Source organism: Notechis scutatus, chromosome Z (assembly GCF_049901735.1).
Source record: "Notechis scutatus isolate UNSWTSFEM ecotype Mainland chromosome Z, rNotScu1.2, whole genome shotgun sequence".
NCBI lineage: Eukaryota > Metazoa > Chordata > Lepidosauria > Squamata > Elapidae > Notechis > Notechis scutatus.
The window spans coordinates 109,770,370-109,791,716 of NC_142025.1; the positions used below are offsets into that span (position 1 = coordinate 109,770,370).

The window sequence follows — 21,347 nt, forward strand, 5'->3', positions numbered from 1 at the left end:
GGGGCAAGCACAGTACGCAAGGTTTTTGCAGTGTGTGACGTGATTTCTGGCTTGCCCTTCCTTCATCCTTCCTGAAAGGCAGAAACCAAGAGTTGAGGAAACCAAAGACATAATTCTCTCAATGAATTTTATTCTTCCTTCATGCCACCCGGATGCTAGAAAACAATACAAATACCAAATTCGGGGGCTGGGGTGGGGGTGGGGGGAGAGAAGAGGAACAATATTTTCCAATGGTGTGAAGCATCCAACACTCATGATAGCATATCAATACCTATGGCCTCATATCTGTGCCTGTATATACAATATAGTCCTTTTAGGACTTGTGGACTTCAACTCCCGGAATTCCTGAGCTAGCCATTCTGGCTCAGGAATTCTGGGAGTTGAAGTCCACAAGTTATGAAGGGACCATGGTTTTCTACCTCAAATGTAGACCGATGTCTTACTCAAGCTAGCTAACTTGTGACTTCCAGATCTAAGCAGGTCTAGGTAACATGGTCAAGAGTGAGGAGTTTTGGGTATTGTAGTTCAACAAGAGATGGTGTGGCTTGGAGTGGACTGCTCATACACCACCAAATCTACACGTTTCGAGGTCCATTATCAGAGGCCAACACAGGTGGGCCTCTTGCTGAGGCTACCCAACCTCTTCACCTTCACAAAAATGACTTTTTAAAAAAGAAATTGAAAGAACTCAGGAGCCTACCCAGCTAAGCTTAACAAGGAAATTTTAAAAAAAATCTAGTGTTGACAATGGATTCATCCTGACTACACACACTGATACGGTTAAAGAGCAAGTTCAGAAGCAGAGGGGAAAATCAGTTTGTGAGTGAAAGAAATATTCTGCCTGAGTGAAGGAAATATTCTGCTTCCCCCCCGCCCCGAAGGCTGCCTTATCCCCAGCACTTGGCCAAAGCTTCATCTGAAAGGCAGAAAGACATCCTGGTTATCTCCAGAAGGGACACCAAAGTGGGTTCGCGTTTGGCTCCCGTACTTCACCAGAAGACTCTTCCCAAATTTTTGGGAGAAGCGAAAGGCAGAGAGAGAGAAGGACTTAGTACGTCTTGTACCAGTGGAAGGAGAGATATCAGAAGAACCTCAGCTTGGATTAACGCAAGAGGAAAATTGGGATTATAGTCCCAGGGCACCCTCATTCTCTGGGCAATTTCTGCATTATTATCGCTCTTTGCCCTCGTGAACATAGCAGCTGATCAGTGGGGGAGGGGGGAGAAATGAGGACCGAAATCCAGGAATTACAGACAGGTTAGTGACATTTGAAGAAAACAAAAGGGTTTTGAATCATCCCTCCGCTCGCTTCTCTGGAGGGTTGGGTCTTCCAGATGCCCAGGCCGGGCTTGCTCCGCCAGAGGAAGAGAAGGGAGGCCTACCCTATCGGCCTTAGGATTTGGATTTGGCAATGGCCAAGCCGATCAGGCCCGCCAGACTGGCCGCTCCCAACGCCATGCCACCAACGATCGCCATGCCAACCAAGCCATCTGTGGAGAGAACAAGGGGGGGCAGTCATCCTCGAGGGTCAATTAAAGACGCTAAAGGGACTTTGGACTGCTGCATCGGGAGAGGGGCTGGACCAACCCATTGCCATGGCAACCCACTCCTCTCCCACCCGAAGGAGTAATAGCTACAGTCGCTGCCTTCCTGAGGTCAACCAAGATCCCTTGGCCATCAACCCTAGCCAGGGTCACCACAATTGCTGAACAATCTTCAAACATTAACTGCTGGGGAATGTGTATGTATGTATGCATGCATCTGCAGGAAGTCCTTGACTTATGACTGCAGTTAAGCCAAAATTTCTGTTGCTAACTGAAACAATTGAGTTTTGCCCCATTTTACAGAATAACAGAGTTGGAAGGGACCTTGGAGGTCTTCTAGTCCAACCCCACCAGCTCAAGCAGGAGACTCTATAGCGTTTCAGACAAAATGGCTGTCCAATCTTTTCTTCAAAACGTCCAGCACCCACAACTTCTGGAGGCAACTTATTCCACTGTTTTAACTTATTCCAACTTATTCCAATTGTTTTAACTGTCAGGAAATTTCTCTTTTTCTAGATCGCTTCTCTCTATTTTACAATCTTTCTTGCCACAGTTGTTAAGCAAAGCACTGCAGCCATTCACTTATTAACATGGTTGTTAAGTGAATCTGGCTTTCCCACTCACTTTGCTTGTCAGGAGCTTGCGAAAGCTGATCGCATGATTCAGGAGCATTGTAAATACATGCAGGTTGCTAAGCGTCTGAATTTTGATCATGTCATAACTGCAACCGTTGTTAAGTGTGAAAAACAATCACAGGTCGCTTTTTTTCAATGCTGCTGTAATATTGAACGATCATATGTGTATGTATGTAACCTGTTTCCCTAAAAATAAGACCTATCCTGAAAATAAATCCTAGCATGGCTTTTACATGTGCCCCTAATATAAGCCCACCTGCTCCCAAAATAAGCCCTAGTTAAGAGCCTGCACAGCTAGTTTGCTGCCATTTCCATCTTGTGTTTGTGGCGCTGCGGTCGCAAGGTGAGGTGGGGGTGGAGCTGTCCCACCTGCCCCACACTGGTTTATCTCAGGGCCCCCATAATCCAGACCATCCATGCTTTGACACCTGCCTTGCGGCAGCAGCACTACCAGCCACATGAAGCAGGAGTCCACATGGCCACTGACCCACTGCTTCTGCTTGCTCACAGCAGCAATGGAGCAGGAGGCTGAGTGTATGTATGTATGTATCTGTGATCTACAGGGGATGGTAGAGGACAGGAAGACCTGGAGGAATGTTGTCCATGGGGTCGTGATGGGTCAGACATGATTTCGCGACTAAACAACAAATGTATGTACGTATGTACGTACATAGGTACGTATGTATGTGTGAATAAAACCAGTTTGCTGAGAGAGTACCACCTCCCACTTTCATCGTTCTCTGGATAGAAATGTTGTTGTTAGTTGCAAAGTCATATCCAACCCATCGCTATCCCCTGAACAACGTTCCTCCAGACCTTCCTGTCCTCTACCATCCCTCCGGAGTCCCTTTAATCTCATGCCGACTGCTTCAGTGACTCCATCCAGCCACCTCATTCTCTGCCGTCCCTTTCTTCTTTTGCCCTCAATCGTCCCCAGCATTAGGCTCTTCTCCAATGAGTCATGATAGAAATAACACTCTTTAGTAATCCAGGTTTGTCGTGCTTATTAAAAGCCAAGGTTTCATGTGCTTGGGCACTTTCACTTCATGGCTAGGGTTAGGTTAGTTCACGTTTTGGTCTTGCAACTGTGAAGCGGTGTTTATAGCTCAATTCTTTACAAACCAGGATAACCCAGAGGTTGAAAAGGATAACCCCAGACTGGGAAAGATCATATTAGCTGCCGTTCTTTGGACTTTGGGATCCAGTACAGTCGATCTGAGCTAAAAAGGGCCAGCCTTCTCTCCCCCACCTCTGCCCCCCTAACCTTTCTGCATGGCTTTCTTGATCAGTTTTTCCATCTCCAAGGCTTGCGTGTTGTTTGGCTCAGTCTTCAATAGGCCTCGGATGCATTTCAGAGCCTTTTCGTATTCCTGTAGTGGAGAAAGAAAGAGCAGCATCGTAGGAAAGAAAGGCAAAAACAGATGGATCTTCTCAACTTCTCACAACAATAGGAGGTGGGCAGAGGTAGTCCTCGACTTACGGCCGCAATTGAGCCCAAACATCTCGGTTGCTAAGTGAAACATTTGCAAGTTTTGCCCCATTTTATGACCTTTCTTGCCACAGTTATTAAGTGAATCGCTAACTTAATCGTTGTTAAGTTAGTAACACGGCTGTTAAGTTAAGCAAGCTTCCCCACTGACTTCGCTTGTCAGAAGGTTACAAAAGGCGATCACGTGCCCCCCGGAACATGGCAACTGTCATAAATACGAGTCAGTTGCAAAGCATCTAAACTTTGATCATGTGCATGCAAGATGCCCGAAAGGTCTTAAGAATGAAAATTGGTCCTGTCACTTTTTTCAGTCCCGTTGTAACTTCAGATGGTCACTAAATGAACTGTGGTAGTGGAGGACAATCTATAAAAAGTTTTGGGACTGGAAGCTTGTGAATTCTTAGTTATGGTCAGGAAAGGAAAATACTTCAGGAAATATATATATATATATTATATTTTTTATATATATAAAAATAAATATAAAAATAAAAAAATTATATATACAACCAAATTAGGTTCCGACCAAAAAATTCACCCCAAATCTTTTTTTCCCTCGGCCGATTTTCCCTTCTGCGCCATTTTTTTTGTAAGTGCCAAATTTCCAAATTAGGTTTGGGTCACGACCAATCGACTTGCGACCAAAGTTACGGAATGAATTATGGTCGTGAGGTTCTACTGCACAGCCATTTGTTAACATCAGTTCAAAGTTACGAAGGTGCTGGAAAAAAAAGCAACTTATATATGCACATTTTGCAGCACTATCACAATATCCACCTGGACACGCGATCAAAATTCGGGAGCTTGGCAACTGGCATGTATTTACAATGATTGCTTCATCCCAGAGTCACATGCCTTTGTAAAATGGGGCAAAACACACTTAATAAATGTCTCGTTTAGCAACAGAAAAATTGTGATCGTAAGTCGAGGACTACCTTGTTCACATCAATAGAAAGTCTAAAAGTCCATTTTGTCTGCCCTCTCCTTAACAGCCCAGAAAATGAGAGTGGATTTCTTCTTAGTCTTTCTCCATCCATTATAGAGGCTGTGAGCTCTGCCCTCTCTTATCTGACCGTTTCCTAGGCAGCATTTCTTTGCCCCATCACTCAAGGCCATTCTCACCTACTTTTACAGGTAGAGACAATAGGGCAGAGGTGGTCCCCGTAAGTAGACAGGTATGAGGATGAAAAGGACAAAAATCAACTTCACCTATGTAATGGCTATGGACACATTCCAAGGGAGTTCTCCAATGTTACAGAGAGAGAACCCATAGCTGATTATTAAACACAACGTAATTCTCCATGTTCAGGGGCCGGATACCTAAGAATCAAATACAGGTAGTTCGCAGCTTATGACCAAGCCCAAAATTTCCATCTCTAAGCAAGATAATTGTCAGGTCAGTTTTGCCCCATTTTACGGGCTTTCTTGCCACAGTTGTTAAGTGAATCACTGCAGTTCTTAAGTTAGTAACAGGATTGTTCAGTGGCTTCTCTATTGATTTTGCTTGTCAGAAGGTCGCAAAAGGGGATCAGGTGACCTTGGGACACTGCAACCATCAAAATTATATGCCAGTTGCCAAGCATCCAAATTTTGGTCATGGGACTATGGGGCATAAATGTGAAAAAAAATCGTAAGTCACTTTTTCCAGTGCCATTTAAATGGTAGCAAAACAGAATTAACAGAATTAGAAGGGACCTTAGAGGTCTTCTAGTCCAATCTCCTGCTCAGGCAGGAAACCCTATATGAGCGGTGACTAACCTTTTTGGGCTCTTGTGCCAAAAATTGTGCATGCGCTTGCGTATGCGGTCGCGTGCCAGAACCCAGAAGGCAATGCGCGCTCCCCCCCTTATCTGCACTGCGTTTCTCGGCTGGTTTGAGGCCTTTTTTGGCCTCCCAGAGGCTTGAGGAAAGCCTCTGCAGACTTTGCAGGCCAAAAATAGGCCCGTTTCATCACTTCTGGTATTTCTGGTAATACAGGAAGTAACGAAACCTATTATTCGGCCTGCAAAGCCTGCAGAGGCTTTCTTCAAACCTCTGGGAGGCCAAAAAAGGCCTCAGCTGGGGGGTGCACACATGCGCAGTGCGGTAAGTTTGCCTGCGGCTCGCTTGCTGACACAAATGGCTCTGCATGCTACCTCTGACACACGTGCCATAGGTTTACCATCACAGTCCAATACCATTTCAGACAAGTGGCTGCCCAAATCTCTTCTTAAAAACTTCCAGTGTTGGAGCATCCAGAAGTTCAGAAGTTCGTTCAGAAGTTCGTTCCTCTGATTCATTGTTCTGTCAGGAAATTTCTCATAACGAATGGTTGTGCGAGGTCTTACGACCATTCTTGTTGTGGGAACAAATAAGATGACATTGGTCCAATGTGCCACTGCTGGAACAAAATCCTGAACTACCCAGAACTTGGGCCTAGGAAGACTTCAAGGAAGGCACGGGATACCTTAGCAGACACTCTTCTCAACATGAGCTTTGTAACACTTAATCTCTCTCTCTGGTATAGCCGACAAAGCGAGGAGAGCCTGTGGCTTAGAGGATAATACATCTACCTAATATATGCAGGTAGCCTGGGTCCAAATCCCAGAAGGGAATGGCTAGCTGATGAAGCTAAGTAGTTTGAAATAGATCTATACTAGTCTCCCTTTAGAGGGACGCAGTGGCTCAGTGGCTAAGACGTTGAGCTTGTTCGAGCAGAAAGGTCGACAGTTTGGCGGTTCGAATCCCTAGTGCTGCATAATGTAGTGAGTTCCCGTTACTTGTCAGCAGTTTGAAAGCACGTAAAAATGCAAGTAGAAAAATAGGAACCACTTTGGTGGGAAGGTAACAGTATTCCATGTGCCTTTGGCGTTTAGTCATGCCAGCCACATGACCACGGAGCCATCTTCGGACAAGCTCTGGCTCTTCGGCTTTGTAACAAAGATGAGCACCACCCCCTGGAGCTGGAAATGACTAGCACGTATGTGTGCGAGAGGAACCTTTACCTTTTAGTCTCCCTTTATTTCTTTTGACAGTAAACGTAGATTCAACACAAAAATAGTTCGTGGCAAAAGCGACTGCTTACAAAGGCTCCTGGATTGGGGCTGAAAGGCAAAAACAGAAGCAGTATGCTCCGGTCCATAATTGGGTAGACCAGGTTGCCCTGATAGGCCAGTCCCACCAGAAAAAAACACTCCTCAACATGAGGTTCTCCAAATGTTAATAGCTGGGGAACGTTGAATAACCCCAATATATGAAGGACATAGCATGCTTTTCCAGTCTTCCTTTCTGCTTCAGACAAAGTACACGTTAAAGTCTGGCATCCATGTTTTTGAGAGAGCCATCGCTTGCTCACTGGAGTGAGGTTCAACAGAGAGACAACAACTTCCAGACCATCCCATAATGTTTTTGAGCTGGAGAGGGTTCAATTCAATTCACCTCACCCTGCAATCTTGATAGCTTATCTCTTGCACCACACAGAAGCATCAAAACAAGCCTGGATTTCCTTCCATCAACCGTCCCCTTCCATTCCTGCTCTTAAGGCCGCATCGCGTATCCTACACCTGGCTCAAGTGGGATTTCCTCTTGAGCAAAACACGATTAAGGAATGCACTGGTCACCCAGCTGTGCTTTGCACAAATTCCCTCCCTCCCTCCGACCCAGACATGCTTCTTATCTGCCCTGCTGCCTTGACAACACGCCCAAGGATTGAAGAGTTATGATCACAGCACTGTGGCAGTCCATAAAAAGCCCAGATAAGAGGATCAACCAAGACAGATAAGGATGGCCAACACCCTGCTTTCCATGAAGTTTATGAAGCCCAAGATTACTTGTCAAGAGATAAAGCAAGGCCAAGTTAACGAGTCAACCCCAAACACAGCAAAGGTTGGGGGGGGGGGCAGTTATATCTCTCGAGTTCCTCTTTCACAATCCCACCATCTTCCACATTCCAGAAGACCAGACAAAACAATAGGTGCTCCACAAGACCAGGAAATGGGGAAAACCTATTTTCAAAATGCCAGAAGAAAGAAAAGTGTTGAAGTTAAGATAATAGTTTTAAACATGCCTAATTAGAGGTCTGTTTCGACGTTAAGGTTAAAATTTTTTTTTTAAAAAAATAAAACTCAAGTGCACTGAGGAAAGATTAGTGGAACTTTTCTTTTTCTACCTCACCAGAACCTTTCCAAATGCAAACAGTTCCCAGGTCAGTCACTCAATTCAAAATCTATATTGGCTTTTCCCTCAAGGCATTTGGCTAAAGGTAAAAGACAAATCAATCGTGGCCTGGATCAACCAGTCCATTTGGGGTTGTTTAAAATGACAAAAATGACTCTTGGAAAAAGCACCTGGCGGCAGTTCCCAAAACAGAATGTAATCCCAGGACAGGAAGAGAATATCACAAAGACGCTTAAACTGCATCCATTTTAACTCTCTTTGGCATAAGAAAGTGGGAGTGGCAGTGCCATCCGGCTTTCGAGATCCTGTTACAGATGGTCCGTGACTTACAACTGCCAATGAATCCCAACGTTTCTGTTGCTAAGCGTGGCAATTGCTAAGTGAGTTCTGTCCCATTTTATGACCTTTCTTGCCACTGTTGCTAAGTGAATCACTGCAGTTGCTAAGTGATTTATGTGGTTGTTAAGTGAATCTGGTTTTACTCATTGACTTTGCTTGTCAAAAGGTCCTTGGGACACATCAACGGTCATAAGCATGAACCAGTTGGCCAAGCATCTGAATTCTGATCATACGATCATGGGAACATAACAAAGGTTGTAACTGTGAAAAAGTTGTAACTCGCTTTTTTTCCTGGTGCCATTGTAACTTAGAACGGTCACTAAATGAACTGTTGTAAGTTAAGGACTACCTGTTATTTTAAAAAGGAAAAGATTTCCCTGACTGTCTTGTCTGACTTTAAGGCACGGTGCCCATCTGTTTCTTGAGCAAGGGAACTAGGGTTGTCTGAGACAATTAGCTTGTATCAATTTAAAAAAAAGGGGGGGGGGGTTTCCAATAAACTTAACAGAATCTGTTTCCGGACTTGGATTACCTTTTATCTTATCTAACCAGGATAATAAAGATGGGAAGTGAAATTGATAATATGAGTTACTATGTAATATAACTACTATGATGGTTATGAAATAGTTGCACAAAAAGGAGTGATAAACCAACTGATGCACTGTCTGTAAATATATGAAGAATAATGATGTTTTTATGTCATGTCTTATGTTGTTTGTGTTTTTGTTTGTTGTTAAAATCAATAAAAAAACCTTTTTAAAAAAAAAAAAAGATGGGAAGTGAAGAAGAACAAACTGTATGCCAGCTAGTCCCAATCTAATGACCCACCCACCCCTCGGTCAACATAGAGAGTTTGAGGGAGACCAAATCATAGAGAGGATTTGAAAAGAGAAGTAAGGATGTGGTCAGCCAAGCATCATTGAAGTTGAAGTGGCCAAATGATTAGAAATGCAATATTGCAGGTTAACTGTGCCCACTGCCAAGAGATCGATCCTGACCGGCTCAAGTTTGACTCAGTTTTGCATCCTTCCGATGATAACCCAGATTGCTGGGGTCAATATGTTGACTCTGTAAACCGCTTAGAGCAGGGGTGTCAAACTCAAGGCCTGTGGGCTGGATACCCAACGCGAAGAGGAAAAATGAGGCCAGCATGGCTTCGGCCTGGTCTACACAATGGGAAGAGGAAAGATCAGGCCAGCATAGCTTCGGCCCGGTCTACCCAATGGGAAGAGGAAACATGCCAGCAGTTTGGGGAGAGGCGTCAAGCAGGCCATGTCCACCCAGTTGGCCACACCCATCCACCCCACCCAAGATCAATCACAGCCCTGATGCGGCCTCAATGAAATTGAGTTTGACATCCTTGGCTTAGACTTAGAGAGAACTGTAAATCACTGGAAAATGGTTTATAAAACTAAATGCTATGGCCACTGCTCTTCCAAAATCTGCTTCCCCCCACCCCCAAAAAGCAACTAGACTTCCTTGTGGTTTTTTTAAACTTTGAAAATGTTTCGAGAAGCTTCTTCGACAGCCAGGCATCTTTCTTGTGTCCCTCGAAGTGCTCAAAATCGGGAATTCCTCTTTTAAGGGAATGTGATTTCTTCTGGCTTGGGAGTCCTAAATTGCCTTGATTTCAGTCCAATGTCAGCCGACTGAAGTTCAGGCACAGCCAAACCCAGAAACATAAAATGCCAGCAAATCCAGAAATAGAGACAAGCAAGGGAAACAAAGAGGGAACTATCCACAAGCTCACCTTCAGCCGGTAATTGGCTACCGCGAGGTAAAACACGTAATCTCTCTGGTCTTCTTTGTTCCCTTTGGTCAACAGTTCTAAGAAAACAAATCAATCAATCAAAGGCAAAGGGAAGAAAAATGGCTGTACATGAGTTTCTAATACAGGCGGTCCTTGACTTACAGCAGTTCGTTTGGTGACAGTTCAAAGTTACAATGGCATTGAAAAAAGTGACTTATGACCATTTTTCACGCTTACGACCTTGGCAGCGGGACCAGCTGCAACCATCATAAATAAATATAAACCAGTTACCAAAGGGTCCAAATTTTGATCACGTTACCAACTAGATGCTGCAACAGTTGTTAAAAGTGTTTTTTAAAAGGGTTATGAGTCACTTTTTTCAGTGCCATTGTGACTTTGAACGGCCCCTAAATGAACTGTTGTAAGTCAAGAACTACCTACCTGTATATCAGGGGTGTCAAACTAAAGACCTGGGGGGCCAGGTTCGGCCCATGGGGTACTTAGATGTGGCCCATGGGGCCACCCTGGAAACAGTGAAGGACCAGACGGCAGTGCTTCTGCCAGCAAAAACTGGTTCCCGATCTCCGTTTTCTACTACCACGGTCTCCATTGAAAATGGAGCTCAGGAGGGCGGGTTCCGTTTTTGCTGGCAGAAGGTTGCAGGAGGCCACGGCAGCCAAAAATGGGAGCCCGTTTCACTGGTAGAGTACTTGGGCCACCACAGACACCCCCGACATGAGTGATGTCGAGCTGCCCATGCCTGCCCTGACCACGCCCATCTCACCCCCCTCACCGAGTCAAACACAACCCTGATGCAGCCTCAATGAAATAGAGTTTGACACCCCTGCTGTATATGATGAAATGAAACATAATATGAAGAAAGAGGAATCTTTGCCTTCCCTGTTTTTTCCAACAGCAAAGCTGAATCCTTGAGGAATATAAGATGCACACAGGCATAACTTAAATTGAGCCTCCTGGTTCAAGACCATTGTTCTGCTGGGGGAAGGAACACTGAAAGGGCTCTACTGCATTACCTTGGTTGGCTGCTAAATTGCAAGTGCCTTTCGTTCAGGGGTCCCCAACTCTGCGCACCTGATGCTCCATTTGTGCAAGGGATGGGCGCACATGCTCACTGTTTGTGCAGACCCACCCACTCTCCTCCTCCCCCAGTCTGCAAAGCCGAAAAGGTTGGGGAACTCTCATTTAGTCCACCTGAATCCAGCTACTGCGGTTAGGACAATACTTTGGCAAGATATATAAATAAATGAAAAGGTGTGTTTTCCTTCCAAATATGGAAGAATCAATTAAGAAGCAAAACTCAGTATTTAAAATGCTTTCCCAAAAGTTGTGAAAGAACTAGCCAAAAAAAAAAAATATAGGTTGGCTTAACAGCTGACTCTACGAACCTTAAATTTGTGTTTCCTAGATATCAAAATTGAGACTTTGCAATAGTGGCGACTATCTGCATCTCGGGTGAAGGTTTGTTCTCCAAGCTTATGGATTAGTTTCTTTTGTGTTGAGGATGACCGACATTTGGCTTTTAACTTTATGAGCCTCACCATATTTACTGTTTGCATAGTGTGGACTTTAGAAGAAGTGATTGACCTTAAGAGTCTCAATTTTGAGGGTGAAGGTTCATTCTCCAAGCTTGTGGGTTGGTTTCTTAACATTTTGTTACCAGGATAAGTAATATCTTCAGCAAAGTTTAGGGAATGTTGACAGGGGTGGGATTCAAAAGTCCCAACAACCAGTTCTCTGCCTGGTTGCTGGGTGGGTGTGGTGAGGGTGGGCGTGGCCATCAGAACTTCCGGGAGGGCCATTTTTCACCTTCCCCAGAGTCCGGGGGCTTCCCTTGGGCCTCTGGGAGGGCGAAAACAGCCTTCCTGGGTTCCAGAGGCCTTCCGGAAGCCAGAAACAGGCCTGTTTCCAGATTTCCAGATCTTCCGCAAGGAGCGTTTTTCACCTTCCCCAGAGTCCGGAGGCTTCTCTCAGGCCTCTGGGAGGGCGAAAATTTACATTGTTAAGTGAGAAATTTGTTCAGTGCATCTTGCCCCCTTTTACGACCTTTGTCGCCCCATTTGTTAAGTGAATGAGTGCGGTTCTTAAATCAGTGACACGGTTGTTGAGTGAATCTGGTTTTCCTGTCAAGTTTGCTTGCCAGAAGGTCGCAAAAGGGGAGTCACATGATACATGGCAACTGACATAAATGTAAGTCAGCTGTCAAGCATCCGAATGTAAATCACCTGGCCATGAGGACACTGCAATGGTCGTATGTGTGAAAAATGGCCATAAGCCACTTTTTTCAGTGATGTTCTAACTTTGGACGGTCACTAAACAAACTGTCGTAAATTGAGAACCACCTGTATCATCTTCTTTTAATGACCCCATAACCCCTTGCAGGGTGGAGTCTGGGCAACTGGATAGAGCTGAGTGTTTACTGGCCGGATGCCCTTCCTGTCACCAATTCAGAGTTTTTTTTCAAGCAGATATATTTTCATTGTGCCGAGAGAGAGAAATATCTGTCTCTACCTAGGATCGAACTCACCTGTATGTAGTTCCAAAATTAACACGGTTGCTTCAGTTAGAGTGGCAAAAGCTTTTAAGCTCCCTACCACTGCAGTGGAGTGTGTCATGTGTGAAAGATTAGTGAGAATGTCTACACTGGAGAATAGATCATTTCCCCCCCCATAACTGCCTTTCAATCCTTTGCTGTATCCATAAGGCCTAACAGGTGAAAAACAACATTATTCAGATTATGAAAGGAAATACGGGGATTTATTCTTAAGAAAGGGTTTTGTAAGGCAGATCAGGGGAGCCACTTTGCAGCTGGTCTAAAGCTCACCTTCCAAAAGGTCAATGCCCTTTTTGATGTCCTCATTGTATTTGCTGCGGATCAGGCACCAAGCATACTCAAACTGTGTTCCTTTGGAGACATTGCCAGAGCTTTGCTCAGAATTGAACTTCTTCTCGAATCTCTGGAGAGAACAGAAAAGAGAAAGGCTTAATGGATGGTAAGGAAGTCCACCCGCAAACTACAATTGCCGGTAGCCATCATTGCCCCCAAAACCATCTATTCTACGCAGGCATAGGAAGTTTCCTTACATTGCTTACATAATAATTTGTCCACTGTCCTTATTACAGCAGGTCTCTCTCCTTTCTTTATACGAGAGCCTTCTGCAACACAATCCCTTCTAGCTGTGATCTGTAAGTCATTATCTTCTTTCTGGGTAATTGAATGGAGCTGAGTGTTTACTGGCCGGATGCTCTTCCTGTCACTAATGCGGAGTTTTGTTCAGCAGATACATTCTCATTGTGGCCAGAGAGAGAAATAACTGCCCCCAGCTAGGATCGAACTCACAGCTTCCTGATTGTGAGGTGAGAGCTCCACTCTAGGCCACCACACCACTCTGTGATTTGTAAGTAAACCCATCAAATTCAGTGCTGGCCAGGCTAGAAGAAACTTCTGGAAAAACCATCCTGGGAAAATCTGTGCTACTAGAACCTTGCGAAGTAGACTACAACAATGTATTTAGTGACCATTTAAAGTGCTGAACAGCCATATAGAACTAATTTTCTGTTCGATTTGTGTTTTCCAGCTGGATGAGAATTAAGTCATTTACCAAAATGAAGGGTAATAAACCTACAGGAAAAATAAACCCATTGGAGAAATTATTTTATCTACTGTATACAGGCAGTCCTCGACTTACAACCATTTGTTTAGTGATCATTCAAAGTTATGACAGCACTGAAAAAAGTGACGTAGGACTGTTTTTCCACTTACAACTGTGGCAGCATCCCCAAGGTCATGTGATCAAAATTCAGATGCTTGCCAAGTGATTCATGTTTATTACGGTTGGGAGCATCACATGGTCATCTTTTGAGGTCTCCTGATAAGCAAAGTCAACGGGGAAGCCAGATTCACTTAACGACCATATGATTAACTTAACGGCAGTGATTCACTTAACAACTGTGGCAAGAAAGTTCATAAAATGGGGCAAAACTTACTTAACAAATGTTTCACATAGAGATTCTAATTTTGGGCTCAACTGTGGTCAAGAACTACCTGTAAAAAAATTTAAAAATGGCCCATTCACCTCCTGAAATTTCCCTTGTTTTTCATCTATATACGGAGCCTATGCAGGAAAGTCTTTGTGCCCTCTACTGGGGAAGAAAAAAGCTGCAATTTTCTTATTTTGTGATCATTATTTTGCCTTCCACAAACAATAAATGAGATAATTAAAATGAACAGAAAAAAAAGATATATAAGTGGTCCTTCTCTCTGTAAGAGAGGCCAATTCTTCAAGCCAGCAAATAGCTTTGGAGAGTCTTCCAGCTAATTACAATTTCTCACCTCCCTGTTTTAGCATGCTATGCCATTCTCACTGCTGTGCAATTTAGCCTGCTGTGTCATTCTCACTGGTGGTTCAGAGCCCAGGAACCCCAAGATAAGGCAGGTAGTCTTCGACTTACAACTACAACGGAGCCCAAAAATTCCCGTTGCAAAGTGGGATGGTGGTTAAGTGAATTTTGCCCCAACTTTCTTGCCCCAGTTGCTAAGTGAATCATTGCAGTTAGCAACAGGATTGTTATATGAATCAGGTCCGTCCCCCCCAAGACACTGCAACCGTCATAAATGCCAAGCAGCTGAATTTTGGTCATGTGACCATGGGGATGGGGCAAGGGTTATGAAGTAAACAGACTTAAGTCCCTTTTTTTCAGTGCCATTGTAGCTTTGGAAAGTCACTAAACGAACAACCTGTCAATAGAGAAAAGCTGACAGCATCTTTAGATTCATTTTTTGGCTCACATAAGGTACCAAATGGGGCCTTCATGCAAATAAAATGAAGGGGAAAGAAAGAGAAATCACATCAGGTAGTCCTTAACTTACGACCACCATGGAGCCCAAAATTTTTGTTGCTCAGTGAAACATTTGTTAAGTGAATTTTCCCTCCATTTTACAACCTTTCTGTGCCCTAAATCACTGCAATTGTCAAGTTAGTCACATGGTTGTTAAGTGAATCCGGCTTTCCCCTTGACTTTGCTTGCCAGGAGGTCACAAAAAAAGTGAACACATGACCCTGTCGTAAATGTGAGTCGGCTGCTTAGCATCCAATTTTCAATCCCGTGACTATGTGGATACGACAACGATCGTGTGAAAAACAGTTAAAAGTCACTTTTTTCAGTGGCGTTGTAACTTGGAATGGTCACTAAGTGAACTGTTGTAAGTTGAGGACTATCTGCAAAGGCTAAATGTAACAAGCATTGTGTGGGCACCATTCCTCCAAACAACTTGGTCCACCTTCTCTAATTGAGAGGGAGAAGTCCATGTTTTGCAAACCTACCATCCTCCTCCGCTCCATCTTAAGCACAGGTGGTCCTCGACTTACGAACACAACTGAGCCCAAAATTGCTTTTTCTAAGCAAGACTGCTGTAAAGCGAGTCCCCCGAGTTTCTATGACCTTTCTTGCAACCTTTGTTATGGTTTTACGACCTTTCTTGCAACCATTAAGTGAACCACTGCCATTGTTAAGTTAGTAACGTGGCAGTTAAATGCACCTGGCTTCCCCCGTTGACTTTGCTTCTCAGAAGGTCACAAAAGGGGATCACAAGACACTGCAACCGTCATAAATATGAACCAGTTGCCAAGCATCTGAATTTTGATCACATGACCATGGGGATGCTGCAATGGTCGTAACTGTGAAAAATGGTCGTAAGTTTTTTTTCCAGCACTGTTGCACCTTCAAACTGTCACTAAGCGAATGGTTGTAAGCCAAGGACTATCTGTAGGTGAAGGAAACCATTCCTTGTGGTAAAGGAGAGCTGGGACTTAATTATCTTTCTAAAATGAAGGCTGGGCTGCAAATATTTTCAATTAAACAGCACATGTCCATGTTTGAAAATCAGGTAACACAACGATTCCCAAGGCTGTTTCACTGCACTCAGTGGCTAGCCAAGGACCCAACAGACTGTCAGTGGGGGGAAATGATCCAATTGGATCTCTTATGAAGGATTATGGGAGAACTCAGGGTAGATAAAAATTGATTTTAAAAACAATCCAAAAAAATTGATTTTTTAAAAAAATTAACTCAGATTTTTTTTTATCCCATTTATTTTAATAAAATGCTTTTGGAATAAAAATCCATCTAAAGATAGTTTCTATTTAAGATACATTAATAATTTAGTTCATTCAGCATGAAATAGAGCTTAGTTATGTAGCACCAGGCTGTATATTCTGCAATATTGGGATTGTCAGCGAGTCAACCACAGGTCAGAGATGACAGTTGCTCTTTAAAAATTTAAATCGAGTTGATTTAAATCAAGCCTTTTTACTAGCTATTTAAATTGTGATTTAAATCGTGACTTAAATCAAATCCACCCTGAGAGAACTGTAGAGTCAAAGGCATGCACACCCAGGCACCACTGTGTGTGTATGTGTGTGTTTGCTGCCGTTCACAAAACAGTGAGGGGTTTTGTTTGTCTGTCTGAGGTGGTCAGGCCCATAACTGCACATTCAAGCAAATGATAGCTGCCGCCATAAAGAAGAATCCAAGGGAATTTTTTTAACCCGTCTTCATGCACAAAGGTCCTTTTGACCTCAACTGTGGGAAGAAATAGTCAGCTACATTCCTTTCAACGAAGGCCTCAGAAGTGAGTTTTAAAAGCCCTCAGGCACAGCTCTGACTGGGTTGAGAAGAACATAGTGATCTTTCATGGAGAGATTACTGGGATGGTGTGACGTCTCCCCGGCCTGCTTGAAATACCCATATTGGCTAAAAATACCCACTCAAAATCTCCTTTACCCTAAAGCATCCCTTTCATTCATGGGTTTTTTTTTATTAATGGAAATGGGAACCTGTTTAAACATATTTTCATTGCAACACCGTCACTTCAAGGTCTGGAAACGCTAAAGGAAGCCAAAATAAACCTTAAAACAGGACAATGCCTCTTGGACAGAATGAAGCCCGTGGGACTTTCTATCAAAAAATTGGCAGTCGGATGCCTCTGGGACTACACAATGTTGTAGTTGTAGTCCAAAAGCAACAACGGTAAACCTAGCCCTTCTCATAAAAAGGACACTCTCTTTTAAATTGAGTTCAGCTCTTCATGCATGAACTTTATGTACACATCCTTGTGGTTTTCTTGATTTTCCATGGCTTCTTCTCAGATTGTTTTTCAACTTCTCAGTCCAGACATACCTGAAGACCAAGTTGAATCTTGCACAGCAATCTAAGCAGCCTACAAATCAGTTAATATAGTTATGCTGAGCAAATTCACCATAAATATGTGATATAAATGTAATCCCAGAGCCGAAACCAAATTCAGGAGCAAGCAATTAATAACCTGCAGGTGTTCTGGACAGTTGCTACAATAATGTATTAGGATTTTTTTTTAATCCTGCCTTTATTACTTTAACTCAAGGTGGAAAACATAGATAATATTTCTTCCTTCTGTTTTCCTCACAACTATGCTGTGAGGTGTGTTGGGCTGAGTGTATGTGATTGGCCCAAAGTCACCCCGCTGGATTTCATGCCTAAAGCAGGACTAGAACTCACATTCGCCTGGTGATTAGCCCAAAGTCACCCAACCAGGTTCATGCCAAAGGTGGGACATTCTCTTGGTGATTGGCCCAAAACCACCCAGGCAGCTTTCATGAGCAGTAGGCCGACATTTGTGCACATGTGCACACAACTCAACTTATGCAAGTTGAGCTGTGTACGAGTGCAGGCTGGCCCGCTGCTCATGTATCCTGGTTCCCTTCTACCCCGCCACTCCCCCAGCAAAGCCACTAAGTTGCAATATTGGGGACCATTGCAATAAGGCACATATTCTAATTTGTTGCACCAGTGCTGTCAATGAGGAAAAATCGACATAAATTGACAGCTTGGCCCTAAATCCTTTGCAACAGATAGAAACAACATGGTAGTCATGCAGAAGTTTCCCTAGTATAATTAAGCAGTTAGTAATTTCTTGAGAAAAAAGCAACTATAAAAAGAAAATATGCTTATAAACTTCTAGCAGAGATGGTTGAAGGAATCAAACATGGCTCTGATGTATATTTGGCACTTCGTGCTGCAACATGTTATCTCTTTTCAATTGCACCATACTGAAATACAAATGCCAGGAGAATTTGCACATCATTTTTGCACCATACTTAATGCACACTTAGTTTGTACACACTGTGGTGTAATCTCAACCATCAGAGCGATGTGTTTAGTTTTAACAATGTGAGCATATCAGTTGTCAGAAAGTTGATCAGCTACTGACACTGATCTAATTCAGCCTCAGCATATGAATTTGGATGCAAAGGAACCAAGCAATAAAATAATCCCTTGTCCATCTCCACTCACATTTAATATGCATTTTTCTTTTTCTAGTTCCAGGATATAGGGGAAAAAGCAGGTTTGATCAGGGAAATGCTAGGCACTGACTTTTGTTGAAGAGGTTGCTAGTACAGGTAGTCCTCGAGTTACAACCACAATTGAGCCCAAAATTTATGTGGCTAAGTGAAACACTTGCTAAGTGAGTTTTGCCCCATTTTACAACTTTTCTTGCCACTGTTGTCAAGTGAGTCATTGAATTTGGTAGGCTAGTAACACAGTTGTTAAGGGAATCTGGTTTCCCCTTTGACTTTGCTTCTCAGAAGATCACAAAAGTGGATCACATGACCCCCCAGGACCCTGCAACCATCATAAATATGAACCAGTTGCCAAGTGTCTGAATTTTGATCACATGACCCTTGGGATGCTGGAAAGGTTGTATCTGTGAAAAATGGCCGTAAGTGTGAAAAACATCCATAAGTCACTTTTTTCAGTGCCGTTGTAACTTTGAATGGTCACTAAATGAACTGCTGTAAGTTGAGGACTACCTATATTTTGTATGTTTGCTGCCTTAAGTTGCTTATAAAGAAATAAAGATGGGATTAAAAATCCAATAAATAAATAAGTAAAATAAACAAATTGCTTAAGATTAGGAAAGCCTCTGCATGTCTATTCTGTCCATCCTACAAGTTGTAAATGATTTAGGACCAGCCTCTCAATTCACATCGGATTTCTTCTCACTTATGGCACCCATGCAGCAACTTAGAATATATCCCAGGCTTTCTTGCACAACAAAACAGAAATGGTACACAGGGGAAAATATAGGTAGTCCTCGACTTACGACCACAATTAATCCCATTTCTGTTGCTCAGTGAGACAGTTGTTTAGTGAATTTTGCATTTTATGATTTTGCATTTTTTAATTTTTAATTTTATGATCTTTCCTACAATGGTTGTTAAGTAAATCACTATTAAATTACTAACACAGTTGTTAAGTGAACCTAGCGTTTCCATTTACTTTGCTTGCCAGAAGGTCATGAAATGTGGCCACATGGCCTCAGGACACCACAACTATCATAAGTATGAGCCAGCTGCCAAAAATCTGAATTTTGATCACGTGACCACAGGGACACTGCAATGGTTGTTAAGTATGAAAAATGGCCAGGTCACTTTTTGCCGTGCCAGCGTAACTTTGAACGGTCACTAAGTGAACTGTTGTAAGCCGAGGGCTACCTGTAAATCAAAAGGGAAGGACAATAAAAAGAAGCCCCCAGAGAAGAAGGGGGGGGGGGAAAGAGTTCCATGGAAAGAAATAAAGGACTAAGCACATTTGAAACCTTATAAAAAGGTTAAGCAGAAACATACTTAATTTAAGAGGCCCATGAGGACATCTAGTCGAGCCCAATGACCAAACGAGCAAGAATAGCCCTGCTGGGACTTTTGAAAATACATCTTTTTAACATTTATATTTTATTGTGTTTTATTACTAATCTAGGAGAAATGTTAATATAATGCTAGCCCGTGTATGATATGTTACATAAACAGCTCTGCTGGACCCAAAGCCCAGAATTTTCCCAGGAAGGGAGTGGCTGGAAGGGGACACCCAACCTTCCACCCCCTCGTTTTCCATCTTAGCCACCAAAGGTAGAGTGATCTTGGACTCGGAGACCTCCCTCGGCCACGCTGGTTCAGGACCAGGCAAGTGTCACTCACTTTTAGATCCTCCAACGCCACTACTTCGCTCAGGACCGACTCCATCACGCCCAAACACGGAAGCGGCCGCGAGACGGAAGCGGAACTCCTTCCTTGCCTTTTAGACCTAGAGTCTCTCCTACCCTCATCTCTATGGTAAGTCTTTCTCGCCACCTATTCAAGCCTCCAGGGTTTTTCAGCTAAATCAATGCGGCGTCTTCCGGTGGAAAAAGCCGGAAGTCGGTCGAGAGAGGGCTTTCTGCTGCTATGGTACGCCAAGAGCGAACCGCTAATAATCAGGTAGCCTACGCTAGGACTTCAGTTCCCATCGGCCTCTGCGGCTTGGATAGCTTCTATTGTAAACTTCATGAAATAAAGTGGTCCAGCCTCGCTGTTTAGGGAGTAGGCCAAAGAGCAGCACAAGGCAGCCTGGCTAGATGAAATGACATGTTATGGGATGGAATGGGATGGGTAGAGACTAGATTTTTCAAAAGATTTAATCCACAAATTAGGGAATAAACCATCATTGGTTGTGTAATGTGCTAAAAAAACCAAAGGTTCTCAATCTTGGCCACCTGAAGAGGGGTGGATTTCAACTCCCAGAATTCCCCAATCAGCTGTGAAGTTGAGGTCAAGCGGCCAAGGTTGACTAAGGCATAAACCATGGTTTACAAAGGATGCCGGCTATGGAATTCTGGGAGTTAAAAGTCCACCATCTCAAGATGCAGAGGTTGAGAAACACTGACCCCACTCTAACAGGGTGATTATTTGTGGAGTGAAGAAATGATCCTCTGTCTAGTCTAATAGCATGCAGCAATAGAGAATACAGGTAGTCCTTGACTTACAACAGTTCATTTAATGACTGTGCAAAGTTACAACGGCACTGAAAAAAGTGATTTCTGACCATTTTTCTTACAGCATGGTCACATGATCAAAATTCAGATACTTGGCAACTGACTCATTGATGATTGCAGCATTCCGGGGTCATGTGATCACTTTTTGCAACTTTCTGACAACAAAAGTCAGTGGGGAAGCCACTTTCACTGAACAACTGTGTTCCTAACTTAACAACTGCAATTGTTTGCTTAACAACTGTGGCAAGAAAGGTCGTAAAAAGGGGGGAAACTCACTTAACAAATGTTTCACTTAGCAACAGAAATTCTGGGCTCATAGCAACAGAAATTCTGGGCTCAATTGTGGTCCTAAGTTGAGGACTACCTATAAAAATTAAAAAGTGACTATTCACCCACAGAAGTTTGCCTTGTTTGCATACTAAGGATAGCACTTGCTTTTTTCTGTCCCGTCTGCAGCTGAACGGAAGGGCAGAAATCCCATAAAACTCTACAAACTGAGTTAAAAAATAGTCTGTGAACAATGAAGTTAGCTTGTCTTCTGGATTCTTTCCAGCTTTCCTTCCTTTCTAGGACA

The 21,347-nt window shown here is 43.3% G+C and overlaps 1 protein-coding gene across 1 annotated transcript; it reads right to left on the bottom strand.

Annotated features, from left to right (window-relative positions):
- Positions 1–112: 112 nt before the first annotated feature.
- FIS1 (fission, mitochondrial 1) lies at positions 113–20,124 on the bottom strand. Its single transcript, XM_026683938.2, has 5 exons — positions 19,941–20,124; positions 12,752–12,884; positions 9,910–9,986; positions 3,444–3,549; positions 113–1,490 (listed from the first exon to the last, which is right to left on the bottom strand). The coding sequence occupies exons 1-5, from the start codon at positions 19,983–19,985 to the stop codon at positions 1,393–1,395; spliced, it is 459 nt and encodes a 152-aa protein (XP_026539723.1). The 5' UTR covers positions 19,986–20,124; the 3' UTR covers positions 113–1,392.
- Positions 20,125–21,347: the final 1,223 nt, after the last annotated feature.

Bases quoted from the DNA above. Each gene is read 5' to 3' on its own strand.
- FIS1 (XM_026683938.2), bottom strand. From the start codon at position 19,985: ATGGAGTCGGTCCTGAGCGAAGTAGTGGCGTTGGAGGATCTAAAA. The intron at 12,885-19,940 runs GTGAGTGACACT...TGTTCTCTCCAG, and splicing joins TGGCGTTGGAGGATCTAAAA to AGATTCGAGAAGAAGTTCAA. The intron at 9,987-12,751 runs GTGAGCTTTAGA...TTGTTTTCTTAG, and splicing joins GGGCATTGACCTTTTGGAAG to AACTGTTGACCAAAGGGAAC.